We start from the raw sequence: 21,206 nt of genomic DNA, 5'->3' as shown, positions 1-21,206 counted from the left end.
GTTACTTAAAACTGCTTTCTTCCCAGGCCGTAGCTGTTAGAAACCACATTTTGCTGGGAAAAAAATATGAAATTTGCATGAATGATGTAGCACTTCTCCTGCCTGTACGATGCACTGTGGCATGCTCGCATTTCCTAGTGAGAAAGTAGTTTTTTGAACTTCAGGTTTGTTACCAAATCCTGGTCTGTGTAGGATCAAGGGTTATTTCCCATTGTGCTCCGAAGGGAATACAAAATGGCTCATGTGCTGATAACTTGGGAGGGCTCCTTCATCCTGGTTTTAATTATGGAACTGAGCACAAGCCACTACATCTTTTGGAAGGCACCTGGAAAGAAAGGCCTTTTGCATACACTGATTTAACATTGGTGCAATTATGCCAGAGCTTTTATAATAACTGATTGGGTTTTAACATAAATTGATCAATCTGTTTAGACAGAAATCAGAGCTAGAGTTTGCATGGATATACAAGTAGAGGTGGAGACAGGCATGAGGCTGTTTTCCTGTTTGAAGAATGTCATTTAACCTTAAATCCATCCAGTGTGTGTGTACGTGTGTGTTTGTTACAGCGGCAAAACAGCTTGTTCAGGCTGTGTCTTAGGCTCTGAAAAAGCAGGTTATGAGCCGCCTTCTGTTCGTTAACAATGTTGGATGCTAATTGCTTTTCCCTTCCTTTATATTTGCTCTCTGAAAAGCAGTTCTCATGTGCTCTGGATGGAGGAGGCAGGGAAGCACCATTCCTCTTCATCCTGCAGGTCTTCTCTGGCAGAAAGAGAATTCCAAAGTTTGCTCTCAACTACAAATCTTCCATCCATTAATACACACTCTTTGCCTTTTTAGCTTTTCTGTGATTTGGAGAGTTTTTATTGGGGTGCCGCTTCTAACATCTTCTTGATGGTGTGCTTTGGCTTCCCAGAGCATCAGAGAACCAGAAGGGAGCTGGAGGGAAGAAGACCCCAATGTTATGTGGTCAGTACCCGACTAAGAGTGAGGGGAAGGAGCTGAAGATCATGGTGCAGCCGGAGACCCAGCACAGGGCTCGGTACCTGACCGAGGGCAGCCGCGGCTCTGTCAAGGACAGGACACAGCAGGGCTTTCCCACTGTCAAGGTAGGCTGGGGACACTGGCACTGCCTTGCCAGGGCTGCTCCAGGGGGAGGGGAACTGCTTCACTTCAACAGGCTGGGGAGGTTTCCTAATGGAAGTGGTAGAGAGGCTCACCAGGAGCAAGGCTGGACTTGACTTAGAGTGACAAACAGAACAACTCATGTCAAATACACTCCTACATGTGATTATAAGAGTCACCAGAGGACTGAGTCCTGGCCAGCACTGCACTGGCACCATGGCAAATGGCACACTGGGCATACTGGGAGGAGTGTGGTTAGCAGGTTGAGCAAGTAGATGGCTAGATTAGTTATCATACAGATAAGGAGGGTGAAAGACATTTCATTTTATATTTTTTCTTAGGTAAGTCACTTTGAGAAAGCAGCAAAGCAGTTCACTAACCTACCAGCTCCACAAAGACATGTTTGTTTGTTATACAGCCCTTAAAATTTGTGCTGACTGCTGACAGAATACAGACATAGACTTATCTTCAAAGTCCTGTTCAGCAGTGTTAGGAACACCAGCAGCCCATCAGTCAGTCCTCCTGAGTAATGCAGAACTCCAGTAAAGTTTCATAAGAAAAGAATCCATTCATATTGGCCAGTTGCTATGGGGATTTAGTGCTCATTTATGTGGATTTTCTTAATGGGCCTTTGTTCATCTTTGAATTTCCTTTTAATTCCTTTCCCAGTTACCGTTTAGCACCCATCAGTGAAAATTCTCTTTGGAAGAGTCTCATGTTACTGAATTCCTGGAAGTTCCAGTTTGCTTTACCAGTAGGCAGATGAGTTCACACCCTGCAGATAAAACTCTGCCCGGGCTGGACAGACAAATGAGTCAGTGAATATTCAGGAAATCTGAGCTAGTGGGAAAAAAAATGTTATGGGCAAGGGGGCTTTTTGTTTTGTTCAGGGGGTTCAAAGATAGGGAAGAGCAGTGTAAAAATGTTGGTGCTCAGCAGAGATCTGTGCTTGGGTGCAGCTCAGGTGCGTGGCTCTAACACAGGCCGAGGAGGAGAAGCAGATTCTGTGGCCATTTAAAAAAAACTCTGCTCTTGGTGGCTTAGAAGTAGAGTCTGCAATCAATATGCAATGTTAAAATTGTATAACCAAGTCTTAATCAAGAGATTGGCAGTTGAGCTCTGTGTTGTGAGCTATACCTGTGGTTCCCATGTGGGTGCCTCTGCTGGGCCAGCTCCAGAGATCTTGTGGCTTTGCTCATCTGTGACAATCATGTTTGCTATTTGCTCCTCTTGGACATGCTGGTTTATTTCTTCTTTTCCTCTATTCAAACTTGCTATGAACTTCAGAACTACATTTTTAAGTGTGTCAGGGAATAGTCTCCCAAGAGGCTCTCCAGAGGATTCTGCTTTCATTTGCATCTCCTTATAAAACTGGAGCTTCTTTCTGCAGGTTTTTCCTGGGCTTCCAGGCCTGGGACAAAAGACAACACTGTCTCCCAGAAATCCTTGAGCAACAAATGTATTGCAGTGGAAACATTAAAATACTCATTTTATCTCCTAGAATGCTCTGGCAAGGAATTTCCATCTCTGGCCCAGGAATTTGGCAGTAATCTAATGTTTCTTTTCACTTGGAGTATTTTTCTTCGCTATTTCCTAAAAAGAAGGAGAATGTCTTTTGTAATACAATGTCCAGGTTTACCTCCAGACTTGTTTTACCTCAGAGTATTTTTAGTCTGTGGCACCAGTGGGATCCCGCTAATTAAATCAGCATTAAGAGGACACAAACCGTTCCATTCCAGCATGTTGATGTTACAAAAATGAGTGTATTTTTCACTGACGTGTTCTGGGATAATTATGGCTTGCACACGGGATTGCAGGAGGATGTTAAAATGTCTGACCTGCTCTTATTTATGAAGTGTTTCAGTGAATCCTGACACTGTTAACTTTAAGTAGGAGATGTCAAGTTACCATTTTTAATTTTTATTTTGGTGTCTGACGAAAAGCTGGGCTTGTGTGGTTGGACCATTCAATCATCCCATTCCTCCCCCTGCTTCCCCTCCATCCTATTCTGACTCTTCCAGGGGTTTTGCAGGTGTTGGACAATTCTAAATCTGGTTTCAGGAGAATTTCAAGATATATCTGGCATGAAGGTGGGATCCTGGGATGCCACTGATAAGTGGCTGTGCATGTATTGACCAGAGAAACCTCTTCACCTTTGGAATCAGCCCCAGGAAATGTTCTCTTTCCTGACTGACTGGTGGATGCAGATGCTGGCAGGGGGGAAAGGAGAATCCTGAGAAGAGACAGGGGAATAGTCACAGTTGGGCTGAGGGTAGGAGGCTCTAAGAGACCTGAGAGTCACAGTTGGGATAATTCTGTCTGAAGGCAGACAGGATTCAGGCTGGTTTAAAACAAACTATTAGCAATTAAAGCGATCATCCCTCGTGCTAATGACCCTCTTGCCGTTGCAGCTGGAAGGCCACAACGAGCCCGTGGTGCTGCAGGTGTTTGTGGGGAACGACTCGGGGCGCGTGAAGCCCCACGGCTTCTACCAGGCCTGCAGGGTGACAGGCAGGAACACCACGCCCTGCAAGGAGGTGGACATCGAGGGGACCACTGTCATTGAGGTGGGGCTGGACCCGAGCAACAACATGACACTGGCGTGAGTAGCTCCTTCCATGATTGTTTTCATTTATTAGCTTGGGCTTGGGAATTGATTTCCCTTTTCCATTGGATGGGTTTTAGTAAAGTCTGAACATCTTGGCACTCTCCTCTCTCTGCTCCTCGGCTCTTGCTTGAAGTGTGGTGTACTCAAATGAGATACCAGGTGGTCCCTGTGCTTTTGGGACACAAAACCCAAAATCCTGGATAAATTGCAGTATTCTTCTTTTTAGCACATCAGGCTGTGTTTGCATCTACTGTTCTTATGTTTTTGGCTGTTTTTTGCTTTAAATCATTTTGTGTGGAGCCTGTCTGAAAGCCAGCACTGCATCACTCACCTGGCCCTGTACATCTCCCCTAGGACCACACTTATGGGAGGACGTATCTGTCACTTCCAAGTCCCACTGAACATAAATAATATGACTACAGTAAGTTTTCTTCTACTCCTGCTTTCTTTAAGTGAATGCAGAATATTTTGAAGCGATAATCTTACAAACACAGATCTCGCCCTGGGGATGGAAGAATGAAGAGCTGTGATTCTAAATTGAATGCCTACCAGAATTATATTGCACTTTCTGTTTTATTCATGCTTTCATGTGCCTTTCTCCCATGATACATCATCCAAATTAGGCAGGGTTGAATGAAAAATTGAAAAAGGTCATAGATTTCATGTAAATAAAAAGGAATCTAACAACATTTCAGTAATTACCTCAAGGCTTTTGACTTCGGCTTATGAAATTACTCAAGAGATTGTTAAAGATGCTGAACTTGCTAAACTATGAAACTCTGTTTTGTGTTGTTAGGGTTGATTGTGTGGGAATCCTGAAGCTGAGGAATGCTGATGTGGAAGCCAGAATAGGGATTGCTGGCTCCAAGAAGAAGAGCACCCGCGCTCGGCTCGTCTTTCGTGTCAACATCACGCGCAAGGATGGCTCCACTCTGACCCTGCAGACACCTTCTTCCCCAATCCTGTGCAGTGAGTGTCAAACCAAAGAGCTGAGAGCACAGGGGTCTGGGTTTTAGTGTGGTTTAGGCACTGGAAGGGGCTGCCCAGGGAGGTTTGCAGTCCCCATCCCCGGAGGTGTCCAGGGAGTGGCTGGATGTGGCACTCAGTGCTCTGGGCTGGTGACAAGGTGGGGATTTGGCACAGATTGGACTCGATGGTCTGGGAGGGATTTTCCAACCTAAATGAGTCTGTGATTCTGTGAAAATGTTATGGGGGAAAAATACCCACCCTGTATTAATCTGTGATAATGTCAGAATTGCTGTATCTAAAATCAAGTGGATTGATTTTTATTTGTGGTGGGGTATTAGTTAAAGTTGTAGTCCAGTGTTACAAAATAGTTATGCATTTCCTGATCTTCAGTTAAATGAATTTTTTCTTGTTAAAATGTCACAGGTTTTGTCATGATTGTTTTGATACAATTGATAAAACTTTGAGTCTCTTCTGTATTGTCACATTCATCCCTCAGCTTTCAGTGCTAGACAGGACTTGCAATAACTCAGCAAGCCTGGCTATCTCAGCTGTGGTCCTTGTGTGGGCCAGAGGCTGAATCTGTTCTGGTTCAGTGCAAGAACAAAACTTTTTATAGCTCTTTATTAAACTGCTCTGTTTAGCATGAGCACAGATGGCTGCCTTGGCTGGGGAGGTTCTGCTGCCCAACAGGGAAAAGGGAATCATGGAGTGGTTTGGGCTGGAAGGGACCTTAGAGCTCATCTTGTTCCACCCCTCACTTTGATGAACAAGATGGAGAGCTTTTTCTCTATGGATGGAATGAGTAGACAAGCTCCTGGGCACTTGTACTGTGCTCTTTCCATGGTGCAAAACCGACTTTTTGTGGTTATTTTTTACAAATACAGTCATCTTTGCTACTCCATTCCAGTTAGTAGAGCACGATGGTATCTTACAGTAATGGAGTAACTAATAACAATAATTTTCAGATTTAAGATTGAAACATTTTCTATAAAATCTCCGAAAGCCATTCCTTCATCTCTTTTGTTTGTATCATTAATTTCCTGCTTGAAGATAAAATTATTTCAGCCATAGAAGAAAAAGGAATGGAAATCACCTGATGTTTTATTAAACAGTCCAGAACTTGCTATTGTGAGTAGAAGCTGAGAGTCTGAGATGAAACATTAAGAGACTGATTTTAAAATAGGCTGTTGAGCTAAAAAAAGCTGTATTTGATGCAAGGAGTAAATTGGTTTGGTTTTTGGCAGGCTGGGGTTTGGTCACTTACTAAGAAAATCTTCTCAATTGTATAAGTTGCTAAGAGATTGCCCAGGAATTTTACAGTGTCTCCACTGCTGGAAGTCTTAGAACACAGAAACAAAATACTCTGGTCAGACTTGTTTCTTTGGGGAATATGTGGGTAAAACTGATCACGGTGTGAAGGCTGAGGGGAATTCCTGAGGCTCCTTCCAGGACTCTGTGCTTCTGTCTTAACTTACACTGAAGCTATGGGGACTTGCAGTAGACCTTGGCCAAATAAATAGTGTTGGCTGATCAAAATGACATGAAATGTGTCATTTATTGAATGTAAGTCATCTCCTCAAGCACATCACATGGGGTTGGTTTGCTACGTACACCTTACTACAGATGTGTAATGTGCCTTTGCAACAAGGTTTGCATTTATACTCATCAGAGCCTGTTCATGTTGTGTTTTATAACTAATAATGTTCCTGAAACCATAGAAAAGGCATTAAGGAGCTGCAGGCTCTTTATTTAAGGCCTGTGTTTTAAATAGGCTTTGTTAACTTGTTAGCAAACCTAAATCCAGTTACTCTTTTCATGTGCCTTGAGCATATTCAGTCGTTGCGTAACGGTTGCCTGGGAACCCGCAGCCAGAGTTGTAGAAAAATCCCTTCTGAAAGGTCATTAAATAATTTGGAGTGGTACAGGATGTATGTTCTGGTGTGTAGTAAGCCCAGAGAATATTGTTATTAAACACTCAAAGTGGGCCAGGCAAGTGCAGAGCACGAGTCTGGGTGTTTGCCCTGGGGAGCTGTGGTGAGGAGAAAAGGTGGTTTGAGGAGCCTTCACTAAAAACAGGGATTGTTTGACATTAAATGTGCCAAAGCACATTATTTTAAAATGTATCTCTGTTTAAATTGTCTGCAGTGCTCATTTGCATTTAGCACACATGGTCCTATTTGGTTTAAGCTTTAAAAAGAATGGGAATGGTTTGCAGCAAGGACAGTTTATGATATGAATGATGTAAATCATCATCTGGACCTCTGGCACAGGGGCATCCATGTGCCATCTGTAAAGCCACATCCTCTTGGCTTGTTTATTGGATTCAAATTGCTAAAATTCCCAACTGCAGAGATGTGAGTCTTGCAAGGACTTGGGAGGGACCTTGAAGCTCATGGTGTTCCACACCCTGCCATGGACCAGGGGACACCAAGGTGCTCCAAGCCCTGGGTTAGTTCTTGCACCAGCCCAAAAACTGTCCTGTAAAAAAAAACTGTGCAAAGTGCCCCAAGTGATAGGGGAATTAATTACTGCTTCTGCTCTTTTGCAGAGCAGAACAAAGCTTCACAGAAAAGTAAGGTTTATCACCCAGAGGCTGAATTTGCAGGTAGACTTCAGGTGTGTCTGAGGGCTGATGCCTCTGGAGATCCCTGCACCAGGGAATTACAGAACCACATTTCCTTCTCTTCTGAGCACCTGTTAAGCTTTGGCTCCAACACTGGGAGTCTCGTTATGAAGATTTAATAAGGTGAAAAGGAAAGAGTTTATTAGTGAATCATTGAGCTGTGTGATTTTTGTGAGCTCATTATACTTAGTGAGGAAATAGTAAAAATGGTTATATTCTGAAGAGTTTGTCATGAAATACATGATAAAGAAAGAAGCTCAGGAATTTATTTTTCTTTCCTTCATAACCCTGTAAGTAAAAGTGGTTTGGTTTGGATGTTGATATTTTCTTGATTCCAGACTCTGTTTTTTTCCCTTGCAGCTCAGCCAGCGGGAGTCCCAGAGATCCTAAAGAAAAGTCTCCACAGCTGTTCAGTGAAGGGTGAAGAGGAAGTTTTTCTGATTGGCAAGAACTTCCTAAAGGGAACAAAAGTGATTTTCCAAGAGAATGTTTCCGGTTAGTGTGAAAGCAGTGCTGGCTTGGGGTGCTGAGCAGAGCCTGGGGTTGGGGTTTCACTGCTGGGTAAAGCTCAGTCCTGGAGAGCAAACTGAGGAGCAGAGTCAAAGGCACTAAAATTAGTTGCTCTATAGGATGTGCAGTAACTTATGCTTTTTAATTTTTATTTAGATGAGAATTCTTGGAAGGCAGAAGCTGAAATAGACATGGAATTATTTCATCAGGTACTTCTGTATTATTACTACTATTATTGCTGCTGCTACTACTACTACTATTATTACTACTATTATTATATTTTTAACTTAAAAATATGCTGACTCTTTTTCCAAAGAAATATCAATGAAGCCTTTCCCTCTTTCTGTGCATTTCTAGAAATAATACTAATTTTCTTCATATAAGGTCTATTGGGAGTCTGGTAGAATATAATTTTGGGTTTACACAAGTATAATTGTTCCGTTTCTAATGAGAGCTTGGATCCCACAGTGGGTTTGGTGAGCAGGTCTTTGTCCTTACATACAATGGAATTAAAAGGCTTAATCCAGTTTTCCCAGTGGTTTTCCATGGAAGGAGATTGTGTGTGCACCAGTCTTTATAGCTGGCTGAATTTCTGTTCCACTATGAGAAGTTTTACAGAATATTTATTCTTTTTGATACAAATAAGTGTCTTTATGGACTCTTTGGGTGCAAATGATGTCAGACAGGTGCCATCCTGCTCCCACCTGCTAAGGCAGTATCCCACATGTGCATTGCCCCATTGTCCTGGGTTTTTATGGTGGTTTATCAGTCTGTTTCTCTCTTTTGATGGATGTAAGTAGAATTAAGATCAAGAATAATAAAATGCGATTTTTTTCAATGATTTTTGCCTTGCAGAATCACCTTATTGTAAAGGTGCCACCATATCACGACCAGCAAATCACCTCAGCTGTCTCTGTGGGAATCTATGTGGTGACCAACGCTGGGAGATCTCACGACGTGCAGCCCTTCACCTACACTCCAGAGCCAGGTGTGTGGGGTGCAGACTGGGGGAGCAATGGCCATTTCACCTCTGAGCACCTCACTTCTCACCCCACAGGCTTTAGTCCATGCAAAAGGAATGTTAAGTAATGCGGTTCTTTCCAAACTCCTCTTGCTGGCTGGTTTTGCTCTATGAATAATAAATCTAAAGGCTTTGCTTTTCTCATTTATGTGCCAAATAACTCAAATTCCATCTGTCTTGTGGCAGTTGTTCTTATAGAGCAGCATCCATTTCTGGTTTAAGGACGAAAATGAAGCTGGGCAGGATAAAAAAATCAACATATTCCATACAATGCACCAAATAAACCAAGAAATCCCACTAGGCCTTATCCTGAGGAAAGCTGCAATTTGCCCACTTCATGTATTTGAGTTTATTTATTTATCTGTATCACAATAGACAGTGCAAAGGTTTGTGTCAGTTTCAAAGAACCTGAATTTCTTTAAGCTATAAGGAATTGTTTTGGTTTGCTTTGTGTTTTTTTGGCTTGTTTGCTGATTTAACGTAAGGAAGTTCTCAGTGTGTTTTGTCTCGGCAGCTGGGACTCTGAATGTTAATGTGAAGAAGGAAATCTCCAGCCCAGCCCAACATTGTTCTTTTGAAGAGGCTATAAAAGGTACTAAATTGATTCTTATCAGTGTTCTTAATAATTTAACTATGAATTCTTACCCAAATTTGGACAAATGAATCAGACATCCTGTGATAAGTCTGTGCTTATAAAATCTGGCCCTATTCTTACAGGGAGGTTTGTTTTCTGACTCTGAATATTTTACTTTATAACAGTATTCTTATCAGTATATTCAATATAAGCTGATGTAGAACAAAAATTTTGCAAAAAATTTACTTGAAAGGAGTTATGGAGTGATGGGTTTTACCATTGCCCCTCTTTTTCTTGTTTTCTTGCTGCAGCAGTGAAGGCCACGGGCTGTAACCTGGAGAAGGTGAACATTCTTCCTAGTGCCTTGATAACTCCACTCATGCCAAGCAGTATGATCAAGAATGAAGATGTGGCTCCAATGGAAGTAAGTGCAGAAAAATGCTCTCCCCCCATGTTCCAGGTGAGTATGGTGGGGGCACAGCAGCTTTCAGAGTCCTTGGTCCATCTCTGAGTAGTGGAGAAGAGCTATGTCCAGGATCAGTCTGGGCAAAACACAATCACAGAGCATGAGTAAAACATTTTCCTTAGATAACTCACCTGGTTCCTGCACACAAACAGATTGAGTGGTTAGTGACACTGTGATGGGGGTTTTTTGTCCTGTGACACAGAACTAGAAAATTACTGTAAGAATATTCTTTTAATCAGTTTCTTAGCATTGCTGTCATTAAATTGTGCCTTGATTCCATCCTTGAAGTAGCATGTTCCCTGCTAATCATTTGCTTTCTGGTTTGGGTGTGTCTGGAGAGATAAACAGCCTTCACATTTCCCTCTGATCTTCCCTGGACGTTGGGGATTTGGGGAAATTGTATCAGCATAACCCCCATAAGCTGATCAATTAGTGAACATCTTGCTCTTTTCAGGCTTCAAATGTGGTTGGACCAACTCAGCAAACATTGGAAAACAGCATGTCTGGCATATCAACTTCTGCTTCCCATTTACCTTCTGAAAGTGAAAACCAGCAGCAAATCCAGCCCAAGGTGTACAACCCAGAGACCCTGAGCACGATCCAAACACAGGACATTTCCCAGCCTGGCAGCTTCTCTGCAGTGTCCACCCAGGGCCAGCTGCAGAACAGCGATGCCCTGCTGCAGCAGGCTGCACAGTTCCAGCCCAGGGACTCCCAGCCCAGGGAGGTGCTGCAGTCGGATGGCACGGTGGTGACTCTGTCACAGCTGACTGATGCATCACAACAGCAGCAGCCGACGCTCTCAGAGCCAGCCCAGGCCCTGCAGCAGCAGATTTCCTCGAGCATCTTCTCGTCGGCCAGCGGCGTGAGTCAGCTCCAGAACACCATCCAGCAGCTCCAGGCTGGGAACTTCCCCACCAACACCGCCACGGGCAACAACAGGAATGTTGACTTGGTGCAGCAGGTTCTGGAAGCGCAGCAGCAGTTATCTTCTGTTTTATTTTCGGGCTCAGACAGCAGCGAGGATGTCCAAGATCAGCTGAACGCAGATATCTTTCAGCAGGTCAGCCAGATACAGAACAGCGTAAATCCTGGGATATTTTCCTCCTCAGACACAGCTGTCCATTCCAGACCGGAGAACCTTTTGCCTGGACGAGCTGAGAACGTTCACTCCCAGCCTGAAGGTGCTCTGTCCAACCAGCAGCAGCAACAGCAGCAGCAGCAGCAGCAGCAGGCGATGGAGACGTCGGCGATGGTGATGGGGATGCAGCAGAACATGTGCCAGGCAGCCACGCAGATGCAGTCGGATCTGTTCTCCTCCACCACGTCAGGGAACGGAGCCCTGCAGCAATCCCCAGTGTATCAGCAGGCTTCTCACATGATGGGTGGGTTATCCACAAGTGAAGACATGCAGATGCAGTGTGAGCTGTTCTCCTCGTCCCCAGGGGTGTCCGGCAGCGAGGCAGCTGCCCCTGCCCAGCAGCAGGTCTCCAACAGCAGCCCTGCCATGTTCCAGCCGTCGAGCTCTGCAGAGGGAGAAGAGGCCTCGGGGCAGAGTAAACAGATGCAGAGCTCTGTGTTTCAGACCATGGTTCAGATGCAGCACAGTGGGGAAAGTCAGTCCCAGGTTAATCTCTTCTCATCTACCAAGACCATGATGAGTGTCCAGGCCAGTGGGACTCAGCAGCAGGGTGGAGGTCTCTTCCAGCAAGGCGGAGAAATGATGTCGATTCAGTCGGGAAGCTTCATCCAGCAGTCTCCACACTCACAAGCTCAGCTTTTCCACTCTCAGAACCCTATTGGTGACACTCAGAATATACCCCAGGAAACACAAGGATCCCTTTTTCATAGCTCAAATTCCATTGTCCACAACCAGACCAACACTAATTCCTCTGACCAACTGCAGCCCCCAATGTTCCACTCACAGAATGCCATGGGTGTCTTGCAGGGCTCCTCGGTGCCTCAAGACCAGCAGTCTGCCAACATATTTCTTTCCCAGAGTTCCATGAGCAACCCTGCCTCTCAGGAAGAGCAGATGTCATTCTTTACAAGCCCAAATCCCATTTCTCCTCTTCAGACAGCAGCAAACACCGAGCAGCAGACGTCTTTCCAGCAGCAGACACAGATCTCTCATATCCAGAGCTCCATGCTTCCCCAGGAGCAGCCCCAGACTCAGCCTGCTCAGCAGGGTTTGTTTCAGTCCCAGGTGTCATTGGGCTCCATCCAGTCCAGCTCCATTCCTCAGAACCAACAAGGAGCCATCTTCCAGCCTCAGCATTCGATTGTTGCTATCCAGAGCAGCCCTCCAGCTCAGGAGCAGCAACAGCAGCAGCAGCAGAACATGATGTTCAGCAATCAAAATGCAATGAGTACAATGGCCTCTCAAAAGCAGAACATGATTTTCAATCCCAGTCAAAACCCAGTTACCAGTCAGGAGCAGCAAGGCCAGTCCATTTTTCATCCACAGTCCAACATGGCCTCGATGAACCAGGAGCAGCAGCCCATGCAATTCCAGAGTCAGACCACAGTGTCTCCTCTCCAGAATCCTGGCTCCAACCAGGCTGAAGCACAGCAGCCAACCATCTTCCATAACTCGCCCCAGATTCAGCTGGTCCAAGGGTCCCCAAGTTCTCAAGAGCAACAAGTCACTCTCTTCATCTCCTCAGCTTCCATGTCTGCCCTGCAGAACAGCATGAGCCAGCCGGAGCTGCAGCAGTCCCCCATGTACTCTTCCCAAAACAGCATGGCAGGAATGCCAGGAACTGCTTCTCCTCCCCAGCAACAGGCTCCTCTGTTCCACAACACGGCAGGAGGTGCCATCAACCAGCTGCAGAATTCCCCTGCATCATCCCAGCAGACGTCGGGAATATTCCTGTTTGGCATCCAGAACAGTGAGTAACCAGTGCCTGATGCTGAGCTTATGGTGCAGAGAGCTGCCACAGAATCATGGAATGGTTTGGGTGGGAGGGACCCTAAAGATCATCTAGATCCATCTTCCACCAGACCAGGTTGCTCCAGGGCCCAGTGTGCAGCCTGGCCTTGGACACTTCCAGGGATCCAGGAGCAGCCACAGCTTCTCTGGGCACCCTGTGCCAGGGCCTCCCCACCCTCACAGGGAGGAAAGAATCTTTGCTAATATCTAATATAAGAATGATTGTGCTCTCTTAAGAGAGCATTTCTCTTGCAGTATTTGATTTCCACAATATATGCATCGGCTTTCTCAATTTCATTGAAGGAAAGCAAGGATTTTAGAAGCTGTAGAGTCCAGAAAAGTGTCTGTTAAAGAGTCTTTAGCTGTACAAACGTGCACTTTTCCTTATCTCCTCTCTGGAGCCAGCCTCCATGACCAGTTCTGTGGGATGTAGAGCCTTTCCCTGTCTGCACAGCTCTGTTGGTGCCTGTGAGCCCCAGCAGGGAGGGGTGCAGGTGTTGCTTACGACAGGTTGTAGCAGCCCTTACAGGGACACACAGCTGTTCATGGGCTGTGGCTGTAACCATGTGCTTTGCTGTGGGAACTCCTGGACTGTGCCAAGACACTGACATGTCCCTCTGTCCCCCAGACTGTGGTCAGCTGCTGCCCCCTGGTCCGGCGGCGCTGCCGGAGGAGCTGATGGCCATGGGGCAGCCTGGACAGCCCCAGGGTGAGGCACAGCCAGCAGTGCCAGCACTCCTGTCCCAGCAGCTCCCCGAGACCCCAGCGCTGCCCTCGGCCATGGCCACCAACCAGAACATGGAGAAAATAGATGATCTGCTCGTGTCCTTACAGAACCAGGGGAACAACATGGCTGGCTCGTTTTAATTAGGCAAGTAAGTGGGGAGTTGGGCTGGGTTCTTTCCTGCCACATAAGGGCTTTGTTCAGTGTGTTTGTACCTTGCAGTGTGTGACTGGCAAGAGCTCAGCTAAAACACCAGTGAGGCTGAATTAAGACTCTAATAACAGAACGAATTAGACTCTAATAACAGAACGAAGGGGTCAGAACTTGTATGAAACAGTTGAGACTGTGTCTTCTTCAATTTTCCTATGTTTTGTCATCCACCGTGACAGTCTGGTGCTTTGTAAGGGAGGAGAGTGGATCACTGACAGCTTGGCAGATCAAAACCTTATGAAACATGACTGTAGTTAAAAAACTTGAGACTTACTGAGTAAATAACACCTCGAGTCTGAACTGTTCTGAACTCTTCCCCCGGGTTACAATAACATAATGTGAAAGCAAGTTTTGGTGGAATGTGTCAGCTCCTGAGTGTGCCACATGCTGAGGCTGTGTTAGAAAGAGCTGATAGCATCAGCTGTTGCTAGGAAACATTCTGCTTTTAGAAGGTGCCTTTTTCGGAGGGGGAAAGAGCCTTTGACTACAAATGAGCACCAAGAACCAGGAGGTCTCTGGAGTCCAGTGTAGATTGTGGTGTGTAACTTGGGCTGCTCTTGTCCTAAATCCCCCAAGATTTCACCAAAGTGATGCACTTCATTCTCTAATCTCAAGGGGTTTGTGTATGGAGTTTGGAGTCTCTCCAGAGCTTCTCTTGCTCCTCACCCCCAGTTTGCTGCCTGCTCATGAGGAACACCACAAAGATGAACCCACTGCACAGAAGGAAGAGGGGACTGTGGTTAGTTATTCCTGACTTTTCTGCTTGTTTTCTCCTGCAGAAATTCTGTGAAGGAAAAAAAAGTGATGAATTCCCAGATGCTCTCAGACCTTCCAACTCTGGATTAGGCTGCGTGGAACCAATTGCTTCTGTGGAAAAGTGGCCTCTTTAAAGAGCACACGCGTGGCCAGTGGCAGAGCTGAGGCCATGACCATGGAGTTTGGGCTCCATAGTGCCAATAATGCTGAGGAGTTATGCTTTGTGTTACTGGGGTGTGGGGTTGGGCTGTTACCAGGTTCCTAAACCTCATTACAGTGGGGGCTCTTGGAATTTAAAGCATATCTGGTCAGTTATTATTGTTGTTAGAAGGTAATCCATATTACCACGTTTACTTTTTCCCTTGTATTCCTTCTTCACATCCCCTCTCTTGCCTCGGGAAGCTCGTGAAGCAGAAGCAGCAGCTGCCTCTGCCCTGAGCTGTGACTCAGCTGTCAGTAAGTGAAGGGATCTCTCGATTGACACGGAGTGGGAGAGCCAAACCCACCCTTTATTAATTGAAAGTATTGATAACTGTAATAACCAAGCAGAGAATTGCTACTGTAAATAACCAGTTCCCATCTGAGAATGGGATTAACGGTTTTCCACGTCCCTTATGTGGAGCTGTACATAGAGCAAGGGTTTGGTGGCTCTACAAATGAAGAAGTGAAGGGGAACTTCCTGTTGATCATAAAATCTTCTCTAAAACACCTTCAGCTTGACAAAAGCATTCTGTGGGGTTGAGGAAGGGACTCCTCTGTGTCTCTCACTCTGACTGATGGGTTAGAGCTCTGTAAAGCCTCCTGAGCTGTTCCCAAACCAGCCTTCTCCCTTTCATTCTTTCCATGGTTTTCCTTCTCTCCCTCAGTTTCATATTGTGTTAAAAAAAACGAAACATGAATATCCTACTGGCTTTAAAGCTCAGAAGCAGCTTTTAGGAATCCTTGGCAGTAAATTGCTTAGTCAGTAGAAGCTTTGACAAATAATCAAGGAGTAAGGAGAGAAGAAGCAATTTTTCCACCACCTTCTAAACGCAGGAATTCCCCCTAACCTGCCACTTCCAGCTGTGACTGATGGAAATCTTCAGCTTGGCTTTACTCCAAGTAGGGGGCAAATTGCATCATTTTTAAGCCTTCTTAAAAACATCACTTCATCCTGAGCTGTTGCATCTTTGTAGCACATGGAGCTCATCGCAGTTCTGAAGTGATTTTTCCTTTTTCTACCACCAAGCCCCAAGTCTGGTTTCTAGATTATCCTGTTTAATTCAAGAATAAATCATTGACTGATGTTAACCGAATGTAAAAACAACCCACTCCAGACCACGCAGGTGTATTGTGAGGCATGTGGATTTTTTGGGTGCTTCAACTCTCCGGACAGCGTGTGATCTCTCACTACAGCCTCGCTCAGCTCCGCGTTCCTCCCGCTGCCCCGGAGCCGAGCAGCTCCTGTTCCGCCTCGGTAGAGTGTAGCTGGTATCACGTCATTTTTCATTTTTGTTATTTGAAATAACAAAAGAACAGTCTGTAAATGTTTTTTTTTTTTTTTTTAAGTTCCTCGAGTCTGTTTACTGTGTGTTTTCCCCTTAACTCGTGTGCGTAGTTGAGCCGTGTAGAGTTTTTGTTGGTTTTCCTGGATTTCCCCCGTTTGTTGGTCTGTCATGACGTTTGCTTTCTCTTTCTGTCTCTCTCTTTCTCTCTCTCATTGAGAGGCATTGAATTACGTTTTCAGTAGTAAGGCTTCTTGCCGATATGAAGGGAACTTTTCAGAAAGAGACCTGCTCTGGGTCATTTAATTTTGAATACAGTTTTCAATCGTTCAAGTTTTGGATGGTTTATATCTAATGTGTGTTTCATTTTTTTGGAAAGCTATATTTTGTATTTAGGAAATGGTATAACTATTTTGCTATTTGTACTGAGTGAGTACATTGGCATAAATATAAAAAATTTATATATATACATATATATAAAATATTCTTTTTGCCACACATTTTTGTGGTAAATTTGTGAGTTTGTCTGATGTTCTACCACAACGTGGCGTCTGATAACAGTGGGGTGGGGTGGGGTTTGTTATGTCTTTATTGAGTATTTAAGTACTTTTTGCAACATAAATAACGTGTTCATCTCTCGCCATTCCATCAGGCAGTGTTGGTCCAGCTGGCCACGAGAAGCTTCGCTCTGTGTTCGGTGTGTCCCTCACTCACAGCCTAGCAAGGAAACCCAGAGGCATTTAGGATTATATAAAATATGAAATACTGGGGTTTCCCTCAGAATGAGCCATTCAGCTTTTCTCCACTCTTATTGCCTATTTAATGTTTTATTATTAGCGCCTCTGTGTTTTAACTTTTAATTTATGATTATGCTCAAACGTTGGAAATTTTAATCACAGCAAAAAGAATTCCCTGCTGCATCATGTCCAGAGCTGCTTTAAACCCAACCCAGACTTTTTATTTCAGTGTTTAATTTTTTTTCCCCTGCTAAGACAAAACATTAGCAACATCTTGTAATGGTTCACGACGGGAAAGCAGCAGCGCCCAGCAGCGCCCTGTGCTGTGTGGGGCTGCTCAGGCTGAGAACCATGGACCCAAACAACGTCCAGAGGGCCGTGGAAGTCCATAGCCCCTCACTGGGAAAGGAACTAGTGGTGTCTGCAGGATCTGTGTCCCAGGACGAGCCGTTGGGGTCACCTGGGGCCGTTGGACGCAGAAGGAGTGACAGGAATGATGGATTCACTCGTGTGCTGCTTCAGTTTGCTCCTTGTTCCGAAGGGCTGTATCCGTTCGTTGGTCAGTGCCAAGTCACCAGGGACCAATTCTCCATGGAACAGGATGAGTGCCCAGAAGAGAACCTTGTCCCAAGCCTGCCACAGCTCCAGGGAAGGGTATGTTTGAATTGTGGGCGTGTTTGAGGTTACCTGTGAAGAGAGAAAAAAAAACATACACAAAAAACCAACCAAGGGCTGTGCTATCCCAGTTTTCCCTTCTGGAAACACCTTCCTTTCCTCGTGTTAGATTTACCTGTTCATTTTAGGTCAGTGTTTAAATGTACAACACTTTGAACATGTGGTTTGGTTACAAAAAGTATTTGTGTGTGACTGAAGAGGTCGCTCAGCGGTCGGTGTGTGCTCAGGCAGTGGCTCCGAGGGTGGAGGGGTTGGATCAGCCCCAAAAGAGCTCAAGGACAGGCTGCAGGATGCCATGGCATGGAGCATGGCCTGAGCCCCATCTGTGTTCTACCAGGGGCCTGAACATTGGCTTCTGACATTTTAGCAGTTGAGGTTGGGCAGCAGAGCCTCTCTGTTATCCCTGTGTTCCAGGAGCACTGGCATCGTGTTGGGCCCTTGGGGGGACAGAGAGGATCCTGAGGTATCACTCTTGTGTAAATCCAGCATCCCTGGGGGTCCCAGAGCAGCTATTTGTGGGCACAGGTGAGAATTGAGGGAGATGGACCTGCCAACCCCCACCATGTCCCCTCAGCTTTTACCCTGAGAGTGCCCAGAGCCACCCCAGAAATCACAGAGCCAACACTTAATGCACAGTTTGAGCTGAACATCTCTACTGGCACGGAGTTACTGGTGCTTTGTGCTTAATTACCTGTTGTTTTGGTACTAGTTGCCTCCTCACTGCCTGATCTTGCAGCAAGCCAAGTGCTTTGCTCTTATTTTAACACAAATGTAGTTCAAGAAATAATTCCAGACTGGCTGTTCTGAAATGGATGTCCAATCTCTAATCAGTGGTTACAATTCTAATCACTGACAGGATGGTTGCTCCCCATGTAGTTTTAAGATAAAATAAGGCATGAACAGTTAAACATAATTTTGGCAGGTTTTTACTGGGAGTGCCAAGTATGGGCAGCTGTGTTGGTGGACATTCCCCTCACTTGGACAAGCTGAACTTTATTTTTTAGAATTTCTATTGAGATTTTGATTTAGAATCTAATTTCTAAAAGGAAAATTTGTCTGAATGGATTTTTATTCCTGTTCTTTTGTGCCTCTGCTTGGCATACTGTTGGGTTCCTTTTCCAAGGGCATTTTGGGAGAGCACAGGGAGCACAGACATGGATCTGAGTGAGAGAAGCAGGAAAGAGGAGAGGGAATTGCTTGGCATGCTCCAAGCTGTGGGTGGAAGGTGAGAAGAGGAAATAATGGTCACTGGTGACTTCCATTAGTGCAAAACTGAGTTTCAAGGAGTTAGTGGGTTTTGTGTTCCAGGGCACTCGGGGCAGCTCCATTCTGTAGAAGCTAAAAGGAAACAGCACTGGGATGCTGTGTTTGTTCAGGGGTTTTGTTTTAATTTGGGCTTATTTAGTCTTTTGGGGCAGACTGTGAGCACTTTGTGTTCCTGCTCAGAGCAGCTGTGCCAGCTGCAGTGGCTGTGGTGCCCCAGGCAGGGCGTCTGTGCCATGGCAGGGAGAGGGTCAGCGTTGGAAATGGGATGAATGTGTGTCAGAAACAAGGAAAAATGCAGCAGGGGGTGAACTCCTGCAAAAGGGAACTTCTGAAATTCTCTGGGGAGCAGGGGCTTGGGGGGTTACACAGGAGGAGAGGCTTTTCCTCTCCCAATCTGTATAGGGATGTAAATACGCACTGCCTGTATATTCTAGGATTATATATATGTATATAGAGGATTCAGATTATTATATATAAATAATAGTAGACACACGAATAGAATACTGTTATATTTACATTTTTATAAACATGAAATAATATTCCTTTTCCTCAGTAGGAGGGTTTTGTAGTAACTCATGAGCAGCTGTCTCACACCTCTTGTCCTGGCTGTGTGGCCCTGTTGTTAATGTGGCTCCAGAAATTGCTTTGCTTGGGAACCTCGCTGGGATCTGTGGGTTGAAAGCTGCTGTGGCCACTTTTGTATTTTTATATCTTTTAATTCATGCTTGCAGATGTGGTTTAGGATAGAACTGATAGCCAGGCTGAGGATAGGCTTCCAGCAGCCCTGAGCATCCCTCAGCTTCCCTCAAGCCACTGCAGGGCCTTTTCCATGCCCAGTGTCCCAGCAGCTCTTGCAGATAGGGACTGTGGTGGCTGTGCTCTGGAGGGGCTGGGCTGACACCAGCTGTGTAGCAAAGGGTCCCTGATTGTGCTGGGTCAGGGAGGGGAAGCTCCTCTGCCATTCCTCTTTATTCCCATAAGGGCAGGAGTCTGTAAACTGATTTTTTTTTTACTGACTCGTTACTGCAGCAGTCAAAGTGTAGAGAACTCCTTGAAAGCCAGTGAAGCTCCCCTTGAGTTCTGTCTGTGAGGAACCTGCCACAATTGTGCTGATTTCTTTGTTGCAGGTTGTGTGAGGAGTTACACCCTAAGAATCTTAGAATCCTGGAATATCCTGAGCTGGAAGGCACCCACAGGGACAATCCAGTCCAACCCCTGGCCCTGCACAGACACCCCAACAGTCCCACCCTGTGCATCCCTGGGAACATTGTCCAAGTGCTCATGGAGCTCTGGCAGCCTCAGGCTGTGCCCATTCCCTGGGGAGACTGGGCAGTGCCCAGCACCCTCTGGGGGAAGAATCTTTCCCTGATATCCAACCTAAACCTCCCCTGACACAGCTCCAGCCATTAAATCAGGTCATAAAATCAATAGTGTGCATTGTGTCCACCGTGACTTTGCATTCCAAATCCGTGTTCCATTGGAATTTGCCATGAGTGGATCAGTGTTGTCCTGATAGAGGTTTTCTTAAATCACCTCCACCAAGCTGAGAGCCAATGTCCTAATTTGTTCTCTTAGAGTTTGCAGGGCTGAGCTCTGCTTTTTCCAGAGATTTGTCATTTTTGCTGTTACACTTCATTAAATTGCCTGGTAACATTCACTGTGGGGACAGGGTGAGGAATCCAAGGATTCCCTGCTCACTGACCCCTCTCCAAGGCTCCCACACCCAGCAGCCCTCTGTGACACATTCCAGCTCCAGGCCTGGGATTAGGGAAGGGTCCTGTGTTGACGTGACAGCTAAATGGCCTTGGCTGTGTTTTGGCCCTGGAGCTGCCCTGTGCAAGCAGGGATCTGCCCCAAGTGTCCTGGGCAGGGCCATGGCTGCCCTTTGGGATAACGAGTCCAGGGGAAGGTTCCTGTCTGAAAGTGGCTCTTTGGGTGTTGCAGAACTGGGATCACATTCCAGTATCCTTAGCAGCCTGCAGTATTCCTGAAGCTTTTTTATTCTGGATAAAGTGAGGCAATTTGAACTATTTCTATTTGAGCTCATGCTGAGTTAAGCTCCAATCCCTTCAGAGCAGAGCTCCAACCTCTGTCTCTATCCCTGTGCCTCTGGTGGGCTCTCTCTCCCCTGCCTGCCAGATGTTCTGGGTGCACCTCGACCGCTGAGCTGCCTCTTCTGTGTCCTGCAATGTGAAAGTAGCACCAGATACTCCTTCGTGCAGTTCTGTGTATATGGCTTTCGTAGGTGGGGTTTTCCAAGCACTGATTCCCGGTGTTTTCAGTTTGTCTATGAGGGGATATTTTATTTGCATCTATGTTTTTAGCTCTCCTGTGATAACTTGTTGAATATTAAAAAAAAAAAATATTTTGCTTCTATTGGGACATTTGTATACTCGCAACTATATTTCTGTAAACAGCTGCAGTCGAGAATAAACGATGAAAGTTTTCATTTTGCAGTGTAAAGTCTTGTGGTGGTTTTTCCAAAGGGCATCTTCCCTCTGCTGGGAGGAAGCTCTGCACCCCTGGAGC

General features: G+C 45.6%; 1 protein-coding gene across 10 annotated transcripts in view; it reads left to right on the top strand.

Moving 5' to 3' along the window:
• The window catches only part of NFAT5 (nuclear factor of activated T cells 5), a 54,458-nt gene extending 33,325 nt beyond the window's left edge, over positions 1–21,133 (top strand). For 6 of the 10 annotated variants that reach the window (XM_085071271.1, XM_085071276.1, XM_085071278.1 and 3 more), the window contains 11 exons: positions 914–1,106; positions 3,534–3,724; positions 4,527–4,699; positions 7,683–7,817; positions 7,989–8,041; positions 8,688–8,820; positions 9,368–9,445; positions 9,739–9,887; positions 10,348–12,784; positions 13,454–13,700; positions 14,539–21,133. In XM_085071271.1, the coding sequence (XP_084927397.1) occupies positions 914–1,106; positions 3,534–3,724; positions 4,527–4,699; positions 7,683–7,817; positions 7,989–8,041; positions 8,688–8,820; positions 9,368–9,445; positions 9,739–9,887; positions 10,348–12,784; positions 13,454–13,692 (3,781 nt within the window). In that variant the 3' untranslated portion in view covers positions 13,693–13,700; positions 14,539–21,133. The remainder of the gene's footprint in view (positions 1–913; positions 1,107–3,533; positions 3,725–4,526; positions 4,700–7,682; positions 7,818–7,988; positions 8,042–8,687; positions 8,821–9,367; positions 9,446–9,738; positions 9,888–10,347; positions 12,785–13,453; positions 13,701–14,538) is intronic. The other 4 variants (XM_085071275.1, XM_085071273.1, XM_085071274.1 and 1 more) reach the window with 4 other exon arrangements.
• The last annotated feature ends 73 nt before the right edge of the window (positions 21,134–21,206 follow it).

Source organism: Lichenostomus cassidix, chromosome 11, assembly GCF_008360975.1.
Source record: "Lichenostomus cassidix isolate B80296 chromosome 11, HeHo_3.0, whole genome shotgun sequence".
Lineage (NCBI taxonomy): Eukaryota > Metazoa > Chordata > Aves > Passeriformes > Meliphagidae > Lichenostomus > Lichenostomus cassidix.
This window is presented reverse-complemented; position numbering and strand designations above follow the sequence as displayed.